At 33.3% G+C, this 17,758-nt stretch overlaps 1 protein-coding gene across 2 annotated transcripts; it reads right to left on the bottom strand.

Annotated features, from left to right (window-relative positions):
* Window positions 1-11,019: 11,019 nt before the first annotated feature.
* Window positions 11,020-15,822, bottom strand: LOC109537114 (keratin-associated protein 10-9). Of its 2 annotated transcripts, none has more exons than XM_019903691.2 (10): window positions 15,631-15,822; window positions 13,785-13,885; window positions 13,558-13,710; window positions 13,366-13,505; window positions 12,025-12,165; window positions 11,832-11,954; window positions 11,579-11,777; window positions 11,377-11,526; window positions 11,195-11,324; window positions 11,020-11,138 (listed from the first exon to the last, which is right to left on the bottom strand). In XM_019903691.2, the coding sequence occupies exons 1-10, from the start codon at window positions 15,719-15,721 to the stop codon at window positions 11,080-11,082; spliced, it is 1,287 nt and encodes a 428-aa protein (XP_019759250.2). In that variant the 5' UTR covers window positions 15,722-15,822; the 3' UTR covers window positions 11,020-11,079. The 2 variants fall into 2 exon arrangements, with proteins under 2 accessions (XP_019759250.2, XP_019759251.2); XM_019903692.2 differs by having other exon boundaries at window positions 13,561-13,710.
* Between the last annotated feature and the right edge of the window lie 1,936 nt (window positions 15,823-17,758).

Genomic DNA, 17,758 nt, shown 5'->3' with positions numbered 1-17,758 from the left:
ATTGAAAAAAGACTTCAACGTTTTGAACAAACAGTGCGAATTTGGGATGGCATGACCCAACGTCCAACTGTGTCTGTTCTCAGTCATGGTCGGACTCCTGAAGTGACGGCGATGGTTCCAGTTAAAAGAAAGCAATAAAGGAGGAAAACCCGATGGTCCAAGAGCTGTTCACTAAAGCACCCCCCGCATGAGTCAATTTTCTTGACTTAACCACCATATTTTTGTCTGCATCTTTATTAATTTTCTTAAGTTTTGTAAGTAATTCATAGTACGCTTTGCTTTGTGACTTGCAACTCACATTGCATTTTATTTTCCTCAAGCAGAAAAAACGTCTTTAAATCTTAATAAATTCCATATAAAACTTTAGCGCAACTCATTTTGGGCATTACGACAAGAATCAAAAATGAAAAATAAAATCGAAATTTGAACGAACGAGTCAAAACCGTACAAAAAATGCTGTGGGCTCTTTAACATCAGCAGCGATTAGAACAAGAAATTGAATGAATTAATTGTATCATGAAGTAATTGCAATGAAAAAACAAACTAGAAGACGAAGAGGATAGAAAATTTTACAAATGAATGCCGGTTTCTTTTTTAAATTAACTAAAGAGGGAGAGTTTTATCTAATTGTTTAGATCGCTGTTTATCTAGAAGAGTGAAACTTAGGTCATCCGTTAATTTTTGCAGGTTTCCAGTGTGCATTTTGATGAAAAAATGTTAGGTTTAATTTGAGATATAAGCGGCACTTGCGATCTTGTGTCTTGCAATGAAAGCAAAATCGAGACCAACATTGTCTTCTTTTGTCTCAACTTTTGATCACATTTTCTTCGCAGTCGACTTTTTGCTCGTTTTCGTATTAAAATCCAACACTCCAGATTATTTTAGAGTAAAACGGCTCTCTTGCCTCAAATAGCTAGGAATTACCGAATTGGAGAAACTTCTATGTTTTGTCTATTTCTTTGTTTATGGGTCTACCGTTCGGAACTCCTATCGCTCTAGCGTAAATGTAGATTTAGCTGTTTTCATTTCTTTCGAGCCGCCAAACTTTTCAAAAATAGATGGCGAAACGATGAAAATACCATTGTTGATGCAGGTATAAAATTTGCATTCAATCGCAGCAAAGATTCGAAAAGAAACCAACATAGCCACAAAATATTCTGAATATCACTTATTTGCATCACCAATTAAACCAACTTCAAAGAACCCAAATGAGAATCCATCGCGGCCTGTTTTGAATCTCGTTAAGTAACGATAGCTCCAAATTAACTCCACTCCTAACTCGACGATACTGAGGAGCGTTAAAGAGAAATAATAGGATATAATGGAATCGCTTCAATAATTACAAAGCTGTTAATTAACGTGCAGAAACAATAAAAGCACGAAGCGAACTGAACCGCTGGCTTTATCCAGCGCTCGTTTTTCTCCTCGGTTATAATATCCAATATAATATACATCAACCGCAGAAGTAGGAAGATTAATATCATACTAAGGCGGAAGCTGGAGCGCCAGTTTTCAGCGGCTACGTGTCAGAATGCTGCCTGGATGAGGGCAAAACTGCAATCTTGCCAATTATTAGGATTTATTCTGATTACTCTGATCTTCTTCTGGATTGAAAAAAGCTGGAAAATGAAGTAATTAACCACACAAATAATGAATAATCAATTAGAATTATTAATCATCAAGAATTAGTCAACTAAAACAAGTACACAGTTGAAATTGTTGCAAATAATTGCGCCACTGAATCTCTTATAAACCGAGTTGCTTTCTTGTTCAATTTATTATTTTATTTGGTTTTGGAATTTTTTTGGTATTAAAAAATGACTTCATCTAACCCAAAAACACCAATTACCTATCTAAAAATTAAATTTAAAAAAATAAAAAAGAAACGAATTTGTAGGTTCTATAGCGGAACAAACATTTAATGATATTTCATCACCCTATAGCTTAGAAGTGAAACGCTTGCAGATATAACATTATTAAAGTATTTCACTTTCCATTTTGTAATCCGAGAGTTGGCAATTTTCTTTAAACACACTGTATGTTAAGAAGAAAACTCAGGTAAAATCCAAGGGCCTTTTTCTCTTTTCACACGATTTAGGATTTCTTCTAGAAAATTGAATTAAATGAATGAATGTCTCACTAAAACGATATCTTATTTTTCAACGTCAATGTGCTGATTTTTTAATGAAAACTGTCTTTTTCCAAATTTTAAAAAACGAATCATGCGTTTGTAATTTCAAATTATTTATACTTTATTGCCAATTTTAGGAAATTGAGTTTCATCCTGAAGATGATGTTCTTCTCAGCAAGTTATTGTATCCCAATCGATAGCAAATTGTGACTTTTTAGCAAGTTTAATAGAGTAATGTTGATTTTTCAACATGTGGAAACTCTTTTATTTCAACAACAGACTGAGTTTCGTTTGGCAAATTTAAGACAACCAGTTTGATCTCCAGGTTCTCCAGACATTTAAAAAAAATTGACCACACAAATTGAATTTTAATCAGATTTAAGGTCTTCTAATTCAAGAATAAATTACTGTTCTTTAGGAGGTTTAAGAGAGTGAGTTTCATTCTTGACGTCTTATCTTTTAGCCAATTTAAAGAGCGAACGTTGAAGTACGATTTTCAGCAAATACTTAGCAATTTTAAGAGTTAATGCATTCTCCAGTCTCTACCATTCAGAAAATTTGGTAGATCAAGTATGACTTCAAGCAGATTAAAAGCAATGTAATTTACTAATAGATTGCTGTTTTTCAGCAAGTTTAAGAGGGTGCGTTTCATTCTTCAAGTTTTATTTCGATTTTCAGTAAATTATCACGAAGAAACTGTTTTATTGCAACGACAGATTGAGATTTTCCTAGCAAATTTAAGAGAGTTAACTTTTTCCTTCAAGCTTTACCATTCAGAATTTGTTTTTAAATGAAGCTTTAGCAGGTGATTTGAAGCAGATTCAATGTAATTTTATTGAAGCATAGATCGTCGTTTTTTAGAACGTTCAACAGAGTAAATTTCATCTTTCAGGGGATATATTTCAGTCAATTCAAGTTGTGCTTTTTTACTTTACTTTTTTTACTTTTACTTACTTTGTTACAACATGCTTTTATTTCAATAAAAAGCAAAAACAAGAGAACTTCATTCTCCACCGTCTATGTTTAAGGAAATGAAGAGAACAACTCCTTAAACAGTTATCATGGCTGAACAGAAGAACAATCAAAACTTGGATTGGGCAAAGTTAGGGCAAATTAACGAGAAACTGGGACATGGAAAATAGAAAAAAATGAGTTAATTACTCAAAAACTACAATTCTAGCATTACATATGCAAGCCACTTAGTATATTCCGGTACACACTCACATTGGAAGACATCATCGCGTAACATTTTTTGCAATATAACATTATATATGCATTATAATGCGGTCCAGAAAGTTTGGATGGAGCCGAGTTCGCCTGGCTGAAGAAAGAACGAACAGAGCCGCTGGAAAGTGCGCGGGCAAAGTTAAAGCATTCATATTATATAGAGAGTTAACGTTCAAATATGCCAGGAACAGAAATTGAAGCGAATCCGATGTATGTTTTAGTTTTTTGCCTGCAGGGCGGTTTCTAGCAGGAACCGGGATACTTTTACTCCCGGAAACTGTTATAGTTTTAAATTTATTTACTGGCCCGAACGAAGCGAAAACTCGACGGGATTTTCATATTTTATTAACTAAAAATGGGGCGGCTTGAAGGCTTGACCGACGATTTGTTTTTTTTTATTTCAATTAACGGGAAATTGAAACAATTTGTAATGTGTAGAAGATGGAGAATAGTCGATTTTTTCCAGAATTGTTTAATTATTTCTGAACAGGGCGAGTTTTTTGAGTCAGTTTCTCGATGATGATACACATGGAGAACTTGGGGCAATTTTGTTATTTTTTAAAATTATTTTATGAGTTTCAAAATACGCAATTCATATCACTGGTTCAACGGCATTAGTTATTCGCATGTGTGCATTTTGCACGGTCTACATTAAATGCATAAATTTACCTCCTTTGATTTCGCAGTCTGATGGCATTTTCGGAATATTTTGATATTTTCATATGCGTGGTTTTTGAGTTTCTTTGCTTTTTCCGACTTAATTTAAGGAAATTCATCAGTAAAAGTGAAAAAAGCGTTTCTGTGAAATTAATTTCCGAAATAGAATAATCTGTATTTAGAGTGATTGCAAGTTTGTGGATTATACAGGGTGTCCCGTAAGCTCATGATCAAAAGGGTACTGCGATATTCTTTGGACCAAATGAAAACGATCTGACCTAACTTTCATTAACAAAAAAATGTCTAGCTCCTCTGCTATTGATGGTCAAAGTTCTTTAAAAAAATTATCTTTTTTGAAATATCGGGAGAATGGTACGATGTATTTTAGTGAAACTCGCTGTGAATTTGTTCTTATGTAAAACTCATATTTTGATGAAACAATCGAAAGCAGCCGTTTTGGAGAAGTGGTGAACTCTTGAGTGTCGTGGTACAAAAACTACCAGAACTTTGTAGTTGGAGGATGAAGTCAACTCAATTTTTTTTAGGTTGATACACTAATCATTTATTCACAATTGTGTGCCCTTTGTAAAATCTTGTAGCTCTCATAGTTGTTGCGAAAATGTTAATGTTATACGTTAACTGCAAATATCGTGATACGAGGCATAAAATCATTATCAATCAATATCACAAATTCGTTTTGAATGACCTTTTCTAATGAAGAAATGACCGACATGGTCAAAGTATTAGGGTTTTGCGAAGACAATTTGCGTGAAAGCGTACACGTTTATGCGGCGCATATTTGCAGTAAATGTCTAGCATTGCTAAGTGACTAGAAAACAGACATATTTTTTTAAGCGAAAACTATAAATGTTACAAGATTTTAGAAAGAGCACAAAATTGTGAACGAATGATTAGTGCATCAACCTAAAAAAAATGAGTTGATTTCATACTCCAACTAAAAAGTTCTGGTAGTTTTTGTACCACGACACTCAAGAATTCACCACTTGTCCAAAACGGCTGAACTCGATTGTTTCATCAAAATATACGTCTTACATAAGAAAAAATTTACAGCGAGTATTACTAAAACACATCGTACCATTCTCCCGATATTTCGAAAAAGATAATTTTTTTGAAGAACTTTGAACATCAATAGCAATGGAGTCAGACATTTTTGTTAATAAAAGTTAGGTCAGATCGTCTTCTTTTGGTCCAAAGAATATCGCAGTACCCTTTTGATCATGAGCTTACGGGACACCCTGTATTTAAAATGATATAAGAAAGGAACGAACTAAGAACTGAAGAAAGTAATGAAATGAAAATAACAGGTAATAAATTCTAGTTTAACTGAAATAAAAATAGTCCTGCTTTAACGGGATTTTCTCTGCTTTTAGCCATCCTGAACAATTTTTATTTTACCACCCCTAAAATCACTCTTGTAGTTCCAGAATGTACTTGTTAGTTTTCAACGTGAAAGTTGCGGCTTTTAATTTTGCCTGAAGAAAAATGAAACTGATATATTTTTGGAAATTCTAATGATTTGAAACACTACTGTTTATTAACATTTACAAGAACGCTCGCTTCAGAACCATTAAAAAAAGCGATAAATCGGCCTAACCCTAACAAGTTGTAAAACCATTCCCTAATTACTACCAAGCTGAAGCTCAACACAATAGTAACTATTAAGCAAATTATAATCCATCCCCCTCAAAACAGGCTTTAGAGACGATTTGAATGATTCCCAACTCATAAATAAAGAAAGCGATTTTCGCTGTTGACAATTTAATTGGCCCAGCTCTGTGTCTTCTTCAAACCGGTAACATCCGATGGAAAACTTGAACCATACATTCACATATAAACGGGAACGTTTTGCATATAAACATGTCAATTAATCAACAATTAGCCGCTTGACTTAAGCCCTTTTTGACGCAATCCTTTGTCGTTGCGATTCCATTTTTCAGGCGAGTGATTTCGAATAATCCGACCTACCCCTAATAATGCGTTTCGAATTGCCAGAACATTAGGGTTTTTCCTGGTCTGAAGGGTTCTGATGAAGGAGGAAATATGTTATTTGGATCGTTTCTAGTGCTCGCATTAAAGTTCATGCGATCGTTTGTTTTGCCAGTTAAGTGATTGCGAAAAACACTTCTATCATTACACTTTATTTTGCTTAGTTCTTAATTTTTTATTGTTTAGTATTATTTGTCAACTGCTTTTCTGCTCAAAGCGCTCTCATCGAATGCACAGTTTCTTGGATTTAAACTTGCCTTCGACACGATAAATATTCTCAATAAATTCCCAGCCTGATTTTAGGCCCGTAGTAAATTTTTGCATTTGGCAGTACCAAAACATCGCCTTTTAATTTAGCAAATTGATACAAATTATTAGTTTATGCTCAATTTGTCTTTTCCGCTATAAATTCGTCGTTCACCAGCAAGATAAATAAGTGACCAAATAGCATTTTCTAAACCCTCCTAGACATTTATGCAATCATGTAATTAAGTATATTAATTTGCTTATAATTATACTTCTACTTCTTGCAGGTTTAGTGTCGATTTTAATATTACGTTATAAAATTGGAAAGAAAACATGAGAGCTTTCTGTTAACAAAAATTCTACAGACTCTCCTAGAAAGATTTAGGCCCATGAAAAACTAGGCTGAAAATAGGGTTTTTATTAAATAACTTTTTAAGCACTTGGTATAATTTGATAATTTTTTAATATGATAGATAGCAGCAAGAGCTTTTTAAAACAAAACCTTTGAAACTTACTTTTTCTCTTTGAGTCCGCCAGGGACCAACCAGCACAATTACATTAATGCTGGTGTTATCACCCTGTATGATAGGGCAACAAAAATGTGTTTTTTAGATAAATTGATGAGTTACAGAGATACTCTCGTTTGACATCGTAAGTGTGCACATTTATCAGTTGATAAACGTACAAAAACACTTGGTTTAATTCATTTGATCTTATTATTTTTTATATTTTTATTGGGCAATTGAAGTCTGAAGAAAATCTTTGAATTTTAATTCTGTTGCATTCTTCGGCTGTTTTGGGACGATTTGTGCTAGAAATTAGTTACGCCAAAATCAGAATTTTAAGTCACATTTAGAAAGTTAATTAGTCGCTTTAGATAATATTTTTAATATACAGACTAACGATTCTAGGCATCTGTTTTACAAGATTTTTTTCAAGTGAGTAGAAAAATTAAGTTACAAAAGAATGTTTGGGTTTATTAAAAATCTCGCATTCTCCTGCAGTTTGTAGAATTTAAAAATTGTTGCTAGAAATGAAAAGCACTGTAAATAAATTGAAATCGACATTTTCGTAATTGCAACGCGAAAACTTTGATAGGAAACGGAAAAACTAAGCTCAAACTAGAAATTGGCGTTTAATCTGAAAATTTGTCATTGTATATTGTGTTGCTATTTATCGATTTACTTTGAAAATAATTCCAATATTTTTCTCAGTCAAACTTCATCAGGCTTTGCAATTCCACATAGTGAATGTTTTCTTTAACTGTTAATTGCTGGTTTATAATATATTTTACAATTTTTTTTTGTTTCTATTTTCTACCTTAAAAAATACGTACTTAGCACAATTGTTTCGACATTTTATATTTTTATTGTTCAAATCAATATTCTTGAGAACCTTCAAAAGGGTTGCAATTTTTTTAAAGAAAAAAATCCCTTTGGTTTGGGATTCATTTTATGCTGAATTTGTCCCAAAAAGCCGAATCTGCAACAAAAATTAATCTGGGATGACTTTGAAGCGAAGAACCATTGGTTTAATGCATCTGACGTCGGATATTCTTCTTATCGCTTTAAACCACTGACTGTGGAAAGTTTTGAAAATAGATTGCTTCAATTATTCCATGTTTAACGTAAAAATTTAAGCGCAAAAATAAAAAATCAATGCAACATTTTCTGTTTTAACTTTCCTGCGTTCGTTTTTCTACATTTTTTGTGAGCAAATTATAAATTTAAAACCACTTTGAAGATTGAAATATTCGGCCTGTTTAGACGAGTTTTTGGGCTTAAAACTTTATCTAAAGCTTGCACATTATTCATGGTGGCAGAAGATCGGTTGCAGATCTTTGTTACGATTAGTATAATCTGCTTTATGGAAGTTGCAATTTGAAAACATATTTTGTTCTCCAAACTGCGATATTTTCGTTAATATTTATAATATCTCTTAACCGAAAATTCTGGTATGAAATTGTATCTGGTTTGAAATTTGATTCGTGTTGAAAACACACCCTATCTAATGAAAACCCAGGAAAAAATTAATGTTTAATAATTAGTGTTTGATCCTCTTTCGTTTGCAGTTGCCGAAAAATTGTCGCCATGAGGTCTGAACCCTTGTTTCGCAATATCAAATTAAATGGCCCTTCATCTCCATTGGAAAAGTTGACATATCCGATTCGGAAAAAAGCCAGCACTTCGAGCATTTTCAGTTTTACTAAGCGCCGCGGTCCTTTTTGCGTCGCACCCAACCTGTCATTTGCTTTTAAATTTAATTGAAATTGAAAAGCGCATTTCCACCACCCCAATCAGGCTGTTTTGTCGGAATAATTAAATTTTTAATCAGACTTTTCGTAACCAGGCCGAAGGAAGCGGCCAGTTGGGCATGAATATCCAGGGAATGGCAAGGAAGAAAACTATCCAAAAAAATTATAGAAATATTATTCGAATTCACCCCTTTTAGTACAATGTAAAAATGTATCGATAAAATGAATGTTTGATTCCCAACGGTCGGTTAGAGAGATTTGGGGTAAAAAATGCGGAAAAGTAACAAAAAATATACATTGAACATAATCATTCAATTATTTTGCACCCGCAGGGATATATTTCATTGAACGTAGGGCGGTTTAGGGTGAAATTATGGCCATTCATCATGAGGTCACGCCCTTCCGACGAAGTTTACGCCGAAAGGGCAAAAACTTTTTTGTTACTTTCCATTATCTGCCCTTGCATATTGTTATTAATGATGATAAAGTATCCGATACAGTATTCCTGTTCTGAATTCTGAATTCACTCGTTATTTAATCTGCGGAAGGTATTGGAAGACATATTTATTTTTTTGGAAGCTTGAGAGCTTTATGACGCCAAATTGGTAGATTTTAATTGAAAAGTTCTGTGTCTAATGACGATAGACGAAACTGATGTTGGTCGCTGAATCTCACTGTTTTTCACAAATTTAGGGCTCAAATTTATGTTTATTTAAGTCTTAATGCTTCAGCGAATTTTAACCATTGCAAATTCAATTTGTTTTCGCTTTTGAAAATTTCCCATATTCTCATATTTATTTTTCTTTCAAAAGCTTTCTTCAGTAGGTACTGTTTTAAATAAAATATTCAATTCAAATCATCAAACGCTGTTTTGCAATGGAATATTTTTTATTTGCCTAAAGTATAATGCAACTGATATGCAGCTCAAATTTCCTTGTTGAAAACTTAAATATTTAAAAAGTTCTGACTGGAGATTGATTCGTTGTTGTTTATATTATGTATGTGCAATTTATTGAAATTCTGATTTAACGGCTTCTATAAAAGGCTGCAATAAACGAATAAACCATACTTTATTTAGAGCTTTCTGACTATGAAGATAATATAAAATTTTATATTCAGATGAAGTACAACTTAATAAAATAATGAGAAAATCTCTGCCAGTATTATTTGTAAATTTTTATTTAGTTTAAATTTTTCACTATTTCTTCAAAGCACTCAATGAGCGGAAAGCGTTCACAAATATTTACCTGTTTCAAATGTGAATCTGCCCTTTATGCCGCAAGTTCTAAATAAATACATGATGTTTTCCTATTAGGCATCATTAAAGTATTATTTATTCTTGACGGAAACTAACTCTTTATTGATCGCTAATAAGGACCGTTCCTTATTAGGAGAATAATAAATAAGTTCCTTAAATTTAGAGTTTTAAAACATTTTTAAAATATTTTCTTTTGTCTTTCAAGGATTGTTTTCAAATTTTGCTTATTATGAATGTACAAAACCTGTAAAAACAGTTAAAAAGGAGTACTTCACGAAATTCACGAGTATTCACGAAAAAATCCACAAAAAATCGCTCATCGAGATATTCAAGACAAAAACCGGCAAATGTTAACGAATTACGTAGGCAATTCCACACTAGAAAAACAAACAAGGATAATATTTAGAAAAAACCTCAAAATATATTTTTTATGCAGGATGAAGCACTTCGACACATTAACCGAAAAGTTATAAATATCATTGTTACCTGCGGTTTTCCGGTCAGGAAGTTTTAAAGGACAAGGAAAGGTTTTACGAAAGTACACTTCAACAACGAACATTACATGCAAATCAAAGCAAACTTTTACTAATTTTACAACATCAAAAAAGCAATAGAGGGAACTATTTTCTGACTTCACACTTCCATTAATACAGTTCTTGTTTGCAATTTAATTTGTTAACTTTACTCTACGGATATTTTAGTTGATGAGTGGAACCATTCAGACGATTGAATGAATAGTCAAAACGCAAAAATATGTCTTTCACTACACGACCAAATCGAATTTTCTACCATAGAAGTAGTTTGATTAATTCTGTTTAGAATTTCATGCCGATCTTGCATGATAAGATTGTGCGTCAACTAGTTTAGAACATTAAAATTAAAATAAAGTCATATAAGACAATATCAAATAATTTGAAATAAAAGCAGTATTTTTTTTAACCTAAAGGCCAAATTTGTTCTAACTTTGGAACTGCATCAATTTTGATTACTTCAAGCGATTTGGTGTCTGTTTGAATTGTTATTTAGCGATATTTGTTCTTTATTAGTCGGTATTTTAATAGAAATTAAGCATTTTAGACGAGTTTTCGACAGAGTCGCAAATGAAAAAAACCAAAATTTTGGAAAGTTTGGCATGCTTTTAGTTGGGTTGCAATACCAAAAGTTTAAAGACAAACCAAATATGTGGTTCAAAACAGTTTCTGAATTTTTCGGGTCATACAGCAACAACGCAAAACGATGTTAGATTTAAGTGATTTTAATTTGAACACAATACAAATGAATCCCTTCAAAGTAGCTAACTTAGCAATTGGGCCCTCCAAAGCCGTAATACTGGATACCAAAGAAGTGGTTGTAGCATTCTGAAAAATCACTAAATTTTCAAACAAACCATCTTTCCTGCATCTAGACAACTTACGTTTGCAGTAGATTTCACCGCATCCCTCGTAAACATTTTTCACGTCCAAACATTTGCTGCAACAGTAGCATGTGAAACAGCTATTGTGATAAGCTCCAGACGACACCAGAACCTTTTCAGCCGCATATACCTGGAAACTCAGTTTCCTTCGTCTGCTAAACCTTGTTCTTAACGTTCAGTACCTTTTGGTCACATCTTTTGCAACACACAACACACTGTGCTCTGATTTGTGCCATTTTGCAGTTGCAAGGATTCAAATTCCCGCACACACAATACTTAGCAGTTCGGAGACAGCATGTGGGAGGCGGAGTTTTGCAGCAATATTTTGGGGTCTAAAACACTGGAAAAGCTGGAACGTGTTTGCTTTAAAAGCCACGTTTTTACCTCTTGGCAGCAACCTTCCATCTTCTGAAGGCATTTTTTCGGCGGGCAGCACTTGGCGGGAGGGCAAGGCCTAGCTGGAGCACATTTGGGTGGTGAACAGCATTTTTTCTGGCAGTAGTTACATGGAGGGTAGCAAGGTTTGCATGAGTGTTTTTGGTAACATTGGCAAGCTGGAGCTGAAGAACGTGCCGAAGGCGGGCTAAAACTTTCAGGTGCTTTGCCAGCAAAAAAATTAGATGGTTAATGGAGGCACCTTGGGGAGCATGGTTTAAAACATTCTGGCTCCGATGGAAGGCAGCAACTGCAACCAGTGGTGAAAATGGGCGGGCAGGAGTCAGGTGATTTGAAGCAGCAACATCTCTTTGGTGTGTTGCATCTGGAGAGTAAAAAAATCGCTTTGGTGGTCGTAAAAACATGTCCTTTCATAGAATAGAATAGACTCTTACACCGGCTGTTTTTGGCAACTTTTGCAGTCACATTGGTTTTTCAATGCCCGAACCTGAATGGAACATTTTGGTGGCTCATTACATGTTCTCTTGCAACTGCACGCTGGACATCTTGGGTTCGAATTGCAAAGTACCGGATTTCTAAGTTGGAATCAAACGTAAAATTTCACGTAATAAAACTTGAAACAGTGAAAAAGTGACCTGATTCAGAAACTTTTTTAAACACACTTTTAGATAAACATTTGTAAAGCTTGACGATTCTTGAAAAAAAATTAGAAAATCCTAAAACAGGAACGTCAATGAATGCGATTGTAAAATGAAAAGACGGATATTGAAAAAAAAATTATGGGAGAAAAATGTATTGTAATGTTTAGACAGATAAAAATGCCCCACGGAGAGATAAACCGTACGGAGTTTTAATTTTTAATTATCATATGTGATTGTTAACAAATTATTTTTTTCTGTTTTTTTTTCAATGTTCTGCTGGAAAACCGAAATGTGCCCAACAATATTAATTGAATGAGTTAAATTAAATATGATTGCTCTTGAAACTTATGTAATTACATTTTAATATCTGAAGTAACTGAGAACATTTTAACAAAACAAAACTGACAGAGTAATCACCCAAAAAATTTTTATAAATTACCTTTCCGTGTTTTTCAGTGAGCAAATCTTTACAAAGAAAGAGAAATCAACGCGAGACGAAAGATAACGCTGGCAAAGAAAAGAAACTATATGAAAAACCTTAATCTAGCTTCACAATCTTCAGGTAAGAGGCAAGAACAAAACCAAATTAACTATTTAAATGTATGGAATACTGGTGACCTATGATAAGCATAAAATATGTTAAAAAGTTGTAAGAATATTATGAACCAGAGATTAGGAGAGAAAATCTGTTGGGTTTTTCGGGTTTTTACAAGATGCACTCGTGCTCACTAGACATCAGAACGAAATTATTTTCCACGACTGCCTAAATGCCTGAAAGCATTATGAAATACCTATATTTTATAACTTTTTGCCAACAATTTCTGAAATATTGCGACTTATAAGTGAAGACAGATACTGAAAAGTAAAATGTAAATAACGGGATAAAATCGAAATTACGAGAGATAACACGCAAACGAAGAAACTAATAAGTATTTTTAAAACAATCATAACTTAGACAAGGGATAAAAATTTTCCAAAAATTAGTTGAAAGAGTGTCATTATTTTAAATTAAGGCTAAAAAATTGTGTTAAGATTCATTTTTTCCAACCACATCCAATTAAAATTTTAGTGAACATTTCCTGCCTCTACTTTACCAATCAACTCTTAATATATATTTGTATGATTTCTTCTTACTTAGCTTTTGCCCTCATGTGCGCCCTATTATAATAATTGGCCACTTCTCTTGGAATAGGAAAAATGAAACAATACTCATTTTTCGCAAAATTCTCGCTCGGAATGCAGCTGCATGAGTGAACTTTTCTGGACGGACAAACCTAGAAAACCCTCATCTCACCTCACTGTTTTTAACTCCCTTTTACGTTTTACCACGGGTTTTTCAGCAGGAAAACAGTACTCTTTCGTCTCGCAACAAGTTCGGTTGGTGCAAGTCGCCAATTTCTGCACGAATGTCTTGCTAAGGGCGCAACTAGGCGTTGAAAGTACCTTGCAAGGCTTATTGAGAGAAGGCGACGAAATTACCTGAAAATTTATTTTGCCCAAGTTATTTAGATTTAGTTTCACCCAATACTAAGATTCGGCTATTTAGAGCTTACCTCAAAAAGCTTTTCAATGACGCTAGTGTAGCAACATTCGCAAAACAGCTCCCCTTGGAATATTTTCGCGGTGTCTTTGTTTAGCCCTTTATTACACTGAACTAAACAAAGCAAAATTTAAAATAAACGGAGGAAATAGATGAAAAACGAAATTAACTGAAATTTTGACACACAGTGACACAATAAATTTATCAACATTTACAGGGGTTTCGGTGAGTATATGAGGGTTTGTCTATTTTTTAATCGAATTGTCTGTAATTTCAAAATTGTTTTGCTGATCCTTAAGTAATTGAATAAGTACAAGTTTGGTCAATTTTATTTGCATTAAATTTGAAAATCTGAATCAGCGGGTCTGATTCTTGTTCTGATCTCCGTACAGAAAAAAAATATTATTTTTTTATTCCAGTTGTCCTGAGTGATTGTTTTAAAGATTAAACTAGTAAAATTTTAAGTTGTGCAGCAGTATTTGTTCGATTGGAGCTTTTTGCAAAAGTAGATGAATTTAAACATTTTTAAGTTTGACCTCTCAATATTGGTTGCCTTTTTCGCAATCAAAAGTGGGAAATGGGAAAAAACACGTTAATAGATTTAATGCTTGTTAATCGTTAATGCTGCGAAAAAATTAGAAAAGTTCGTAATGAATGGTTCACAGCAATGTGCTTTTGTTGGCCGCAGAAAGCCAGTGCGGAACAAAATAAAAATATATATTCCTTTTAAGATCACGCACTGGAATGAAGAAAATAATTACGAAATACAATTGAACTATTTTTTAACATGAACTAATTGAACCAAAAATGAAATTTACTAGTTTCAACAAAAAAACTCAAGTTTTTTTGCAAGAAAAAACTTTTTAGGGCACTGAAATTTGTATAAAACTAGAACGGCTAAAGTTTTTCGCTCAAAGGAAAACGATCGGACCTAAGACTTATTTAAAAAAAAATGTCTGTCTTCCCTGCTATTGATATGCAAAGATTCTCGGATTTTTCTTTGTTTGTAATAAATGGGTATCTTTGCAATGGTTCTCAATGAAACTTGCTGTGGATCTGTTCCTACGTAAGGCTCAAATTTTGATCAAATTCGTTCATCAACATTGAGCCAGTAGTAAATTCTTGAGTATCTTGGTGCAAAACTTGCAAAACTTTTTCGTTGCTACTATTGATTTTTTGTTTCTATTAACCATGAACTCTTTAAAGATATTTTCGTGTTCTCAGCGAACTTTTCTAGCGCTCATAGATTTCGTGCAACCCAATTATTTATATTTCCTTGCTATTCAACAATTTCAAACACTGACTGCAAATGTAAAGTAAAGAAAAAATGTTTGTTTGTGCAAAAACTGTGAACCCTACAAGATTTTACCAAGAGCACAAAAATATCGGGAAAGAACTATTGTTTAATTAAAACATAAAAAGATATGCAAGTTTTTGTACCAAGGCACTCAAAAATTGTCCATCTATCCATCTGATAATTCTTCAGATATAAGAAATCAAAAATATTTTTGAAGAATTTTGCTTTTAAACCGCATGGGAGCTAGACAGTTTTTCATTATATAAAGTTAGGCCTGATTGTCTTGTTTTGAGCCACAGAATGTAGCAGAGCCATTTGATAATGTGGATAATGTGCTTATGGGGCACCCTGTATACAAATCCAAACCGGGCCCTTGTGGCATACGCTTAAAGCTTGCGAAAGACTGGCGTAGCCGAAATGATTAGCGCAATACATTTTCGCCTGGTTTCAAGCGACGAGAATAGATGGCAGCGGCATGAAAGCTTTAAACATGAAATTAATCGCAATTAATGGCTTTCAAGGCTCAAAATGGGCTGAAATTATTTAAATCGAACCAACTTACAGCAAGTAAAGCAACTGGTGTGCCAAACCTTGTTCAAAGATATAAAATCTTCGGTTTTGTATATTCCAGATCCGCAACGCGCACACGACATGTTTACAAACTTAAAACTTTCTTAGTTTTCTTCAAAAAAATCTTTTTACTGTAAATTTTGACTGCAAATGACGGTAAAGTTTTGACAAAGTGCTAAATTTTGAATTAAGCGCCATATAGTGTCAAAGATGATTTCTCGCAGCCCGCCATCTGATGATGACATTTAAGCACTGTGTTGACAATCAATTTTGTCATAACCAAAAATATTTATGGCAAAAAGTGCATAAATAAAGCGAAATTTTTTATTAAAGTGTTTTAGTTTTTAAGGTTTTTTAGTTCGAAGTGCGTTAACTTAGTCAAAATAGGTAAGCTGATGCATGAGACTGTATATTTTTGATATTCGCGAAATAGGTGGGTGTTTCAGAGCCTCCAAAGTCACGGATAATTTTATCCTTTATTTATTCGAAAATAATAAATTAAACTATATAAACAATCTGTTTAACTTCAATTTAATCGAAGCAACGATAAGCGTTAAGCAGAGTACAACAATTGATAGGTTTTACCTCAGTTAGAAAGTAAAACAAACATGTTTTTTTCGTTTGGTATTGTTGCAAAGTGTTCAATTAGTGGTTTTCGACAATTTAAATAAATAACATTGGCGAAATGGCCCCCTACTGGTGCTTATTTAAGGGTGTCAAGTGGTTGTATTTCAAATCGAAACAAACTCTCCTTTTTTGAATAAACATGACTCATCTCACTGACCTTAAAATTTTAATTTGCATCCCATGTGAACTTGTCTTGAATAGTTTAATAAATCATTGTTGCTACGCCTAATTTGTCTTAATAAATCCTTGCATTTAATTATGAGAATATAGTCTGCCCTGGTTGGCTAATAGACTTTATTACATAATTACGTGCATAACAAACTGCCTTTAAGGCTTAGCAACTTACACTATTCTGTATATTTACAAATTGTTTATTACAAATAAGTCAGGTTTTTTATTTTATTAGTGATCATCAAAATTATATGGCAGGACTATGCAGAATTGTTTAGCATTAATGGAAAGTAACTGTAATAAGAGTCAGCGAGAAAGTCACGTACTACTTAGAAAGGAATTTAAGATAAAGTTACGAATCAATGGCAGGAATAGTGAAAATTAAGCTTGTCAGTCATGCATTGCCTGAAATACTTCATTGTACTTTTTAAAACGTAAATTCGATATGAAAATAGTGGCCACATCTACTATATGTTCATTCGCACACAATTTAATCAAATTGTTTTGGGGAATGATAATCAAACATTGTTCTTGGCACAACTATTCCTGTCCATTTCCTTATTTATAATTATGTAATGATGATTTATTTGAAAATTCCTTTTATCATATTCGTTGCATCTTAAATACGTTTAGAATCACAAATATTTGTCAAACATGTTCAGCTGATATCATTGAGCAAGTTCTTGGGTCAGGGTCAGTTAAACACATTGCATCAGACTTCTAGCTCTTATTATTTAACTGGATTATTTTTGCTCGAAATAATCGCAGAATAATTTCAATCTTTATGTATTTTGCGTTAACATTGTAACCGATCCGGAATGTTGCAAAATATCCGTCGATTGATTTATTTTTTATGTTAATAATTCTGAATGAAAAATATATTGATTTCATGAAATGTTATGGGCTACAAAGTTATTGCAACTGGAATTCAAAAAACCGGGAATTTCAATTAGTTGCGTTGTTGAAAACGGAAAACAGTAAAGAAATGTATCAGCTATAAAATTCGTCAAAATATTTGCCAAGTTGCATTTTTTTCATTTGATTTAACTGAAACTTTATTTTCCAGCTGAAGGTTCATAGGATAAGCAAATATTATGGCATCGATCCAAACCATTCGCATAAAACTCGCAAAGTTCAATATTTTGGGAGAAAGGTAATTTCCACCAGCATATAAAGATGTAGTGAGCTTACTAATAAATTCATATACCCACCTAAACTGGCAAAACGTATAAGACTGGAACTGTTACTACTTGAGAAAGATTGTAACCCCTATTGGCGTCCTGCTGACAAATAAGTTAGAGTATTTTTTGCACGCAAAGAGA

The sequence above is a fragment of the Dendroctonus ponderosae genome, unplaced genomic scaffold (genome assembly GCF_020466585.1).
Source record: "Dendroctonus ponderosae isolate FM_Combo_2020 unplaced genomic scaffold, Dpon_F_20191213v2 Dpon_F_20191213_4, whole genome shotgun sequence".
Lineage (NCBI taxonomy): Eukaryota > Metazoa > Arthropoda > Insecta > Coleoptera > Curculionidae > Dendroctonus > Dendroctonus ponderosae.
The sequence above is the reverse complement of the archived record's forward strand: the minus strand, read 5'-3'. Positions and strand labels throughout refer to the sequence as shown.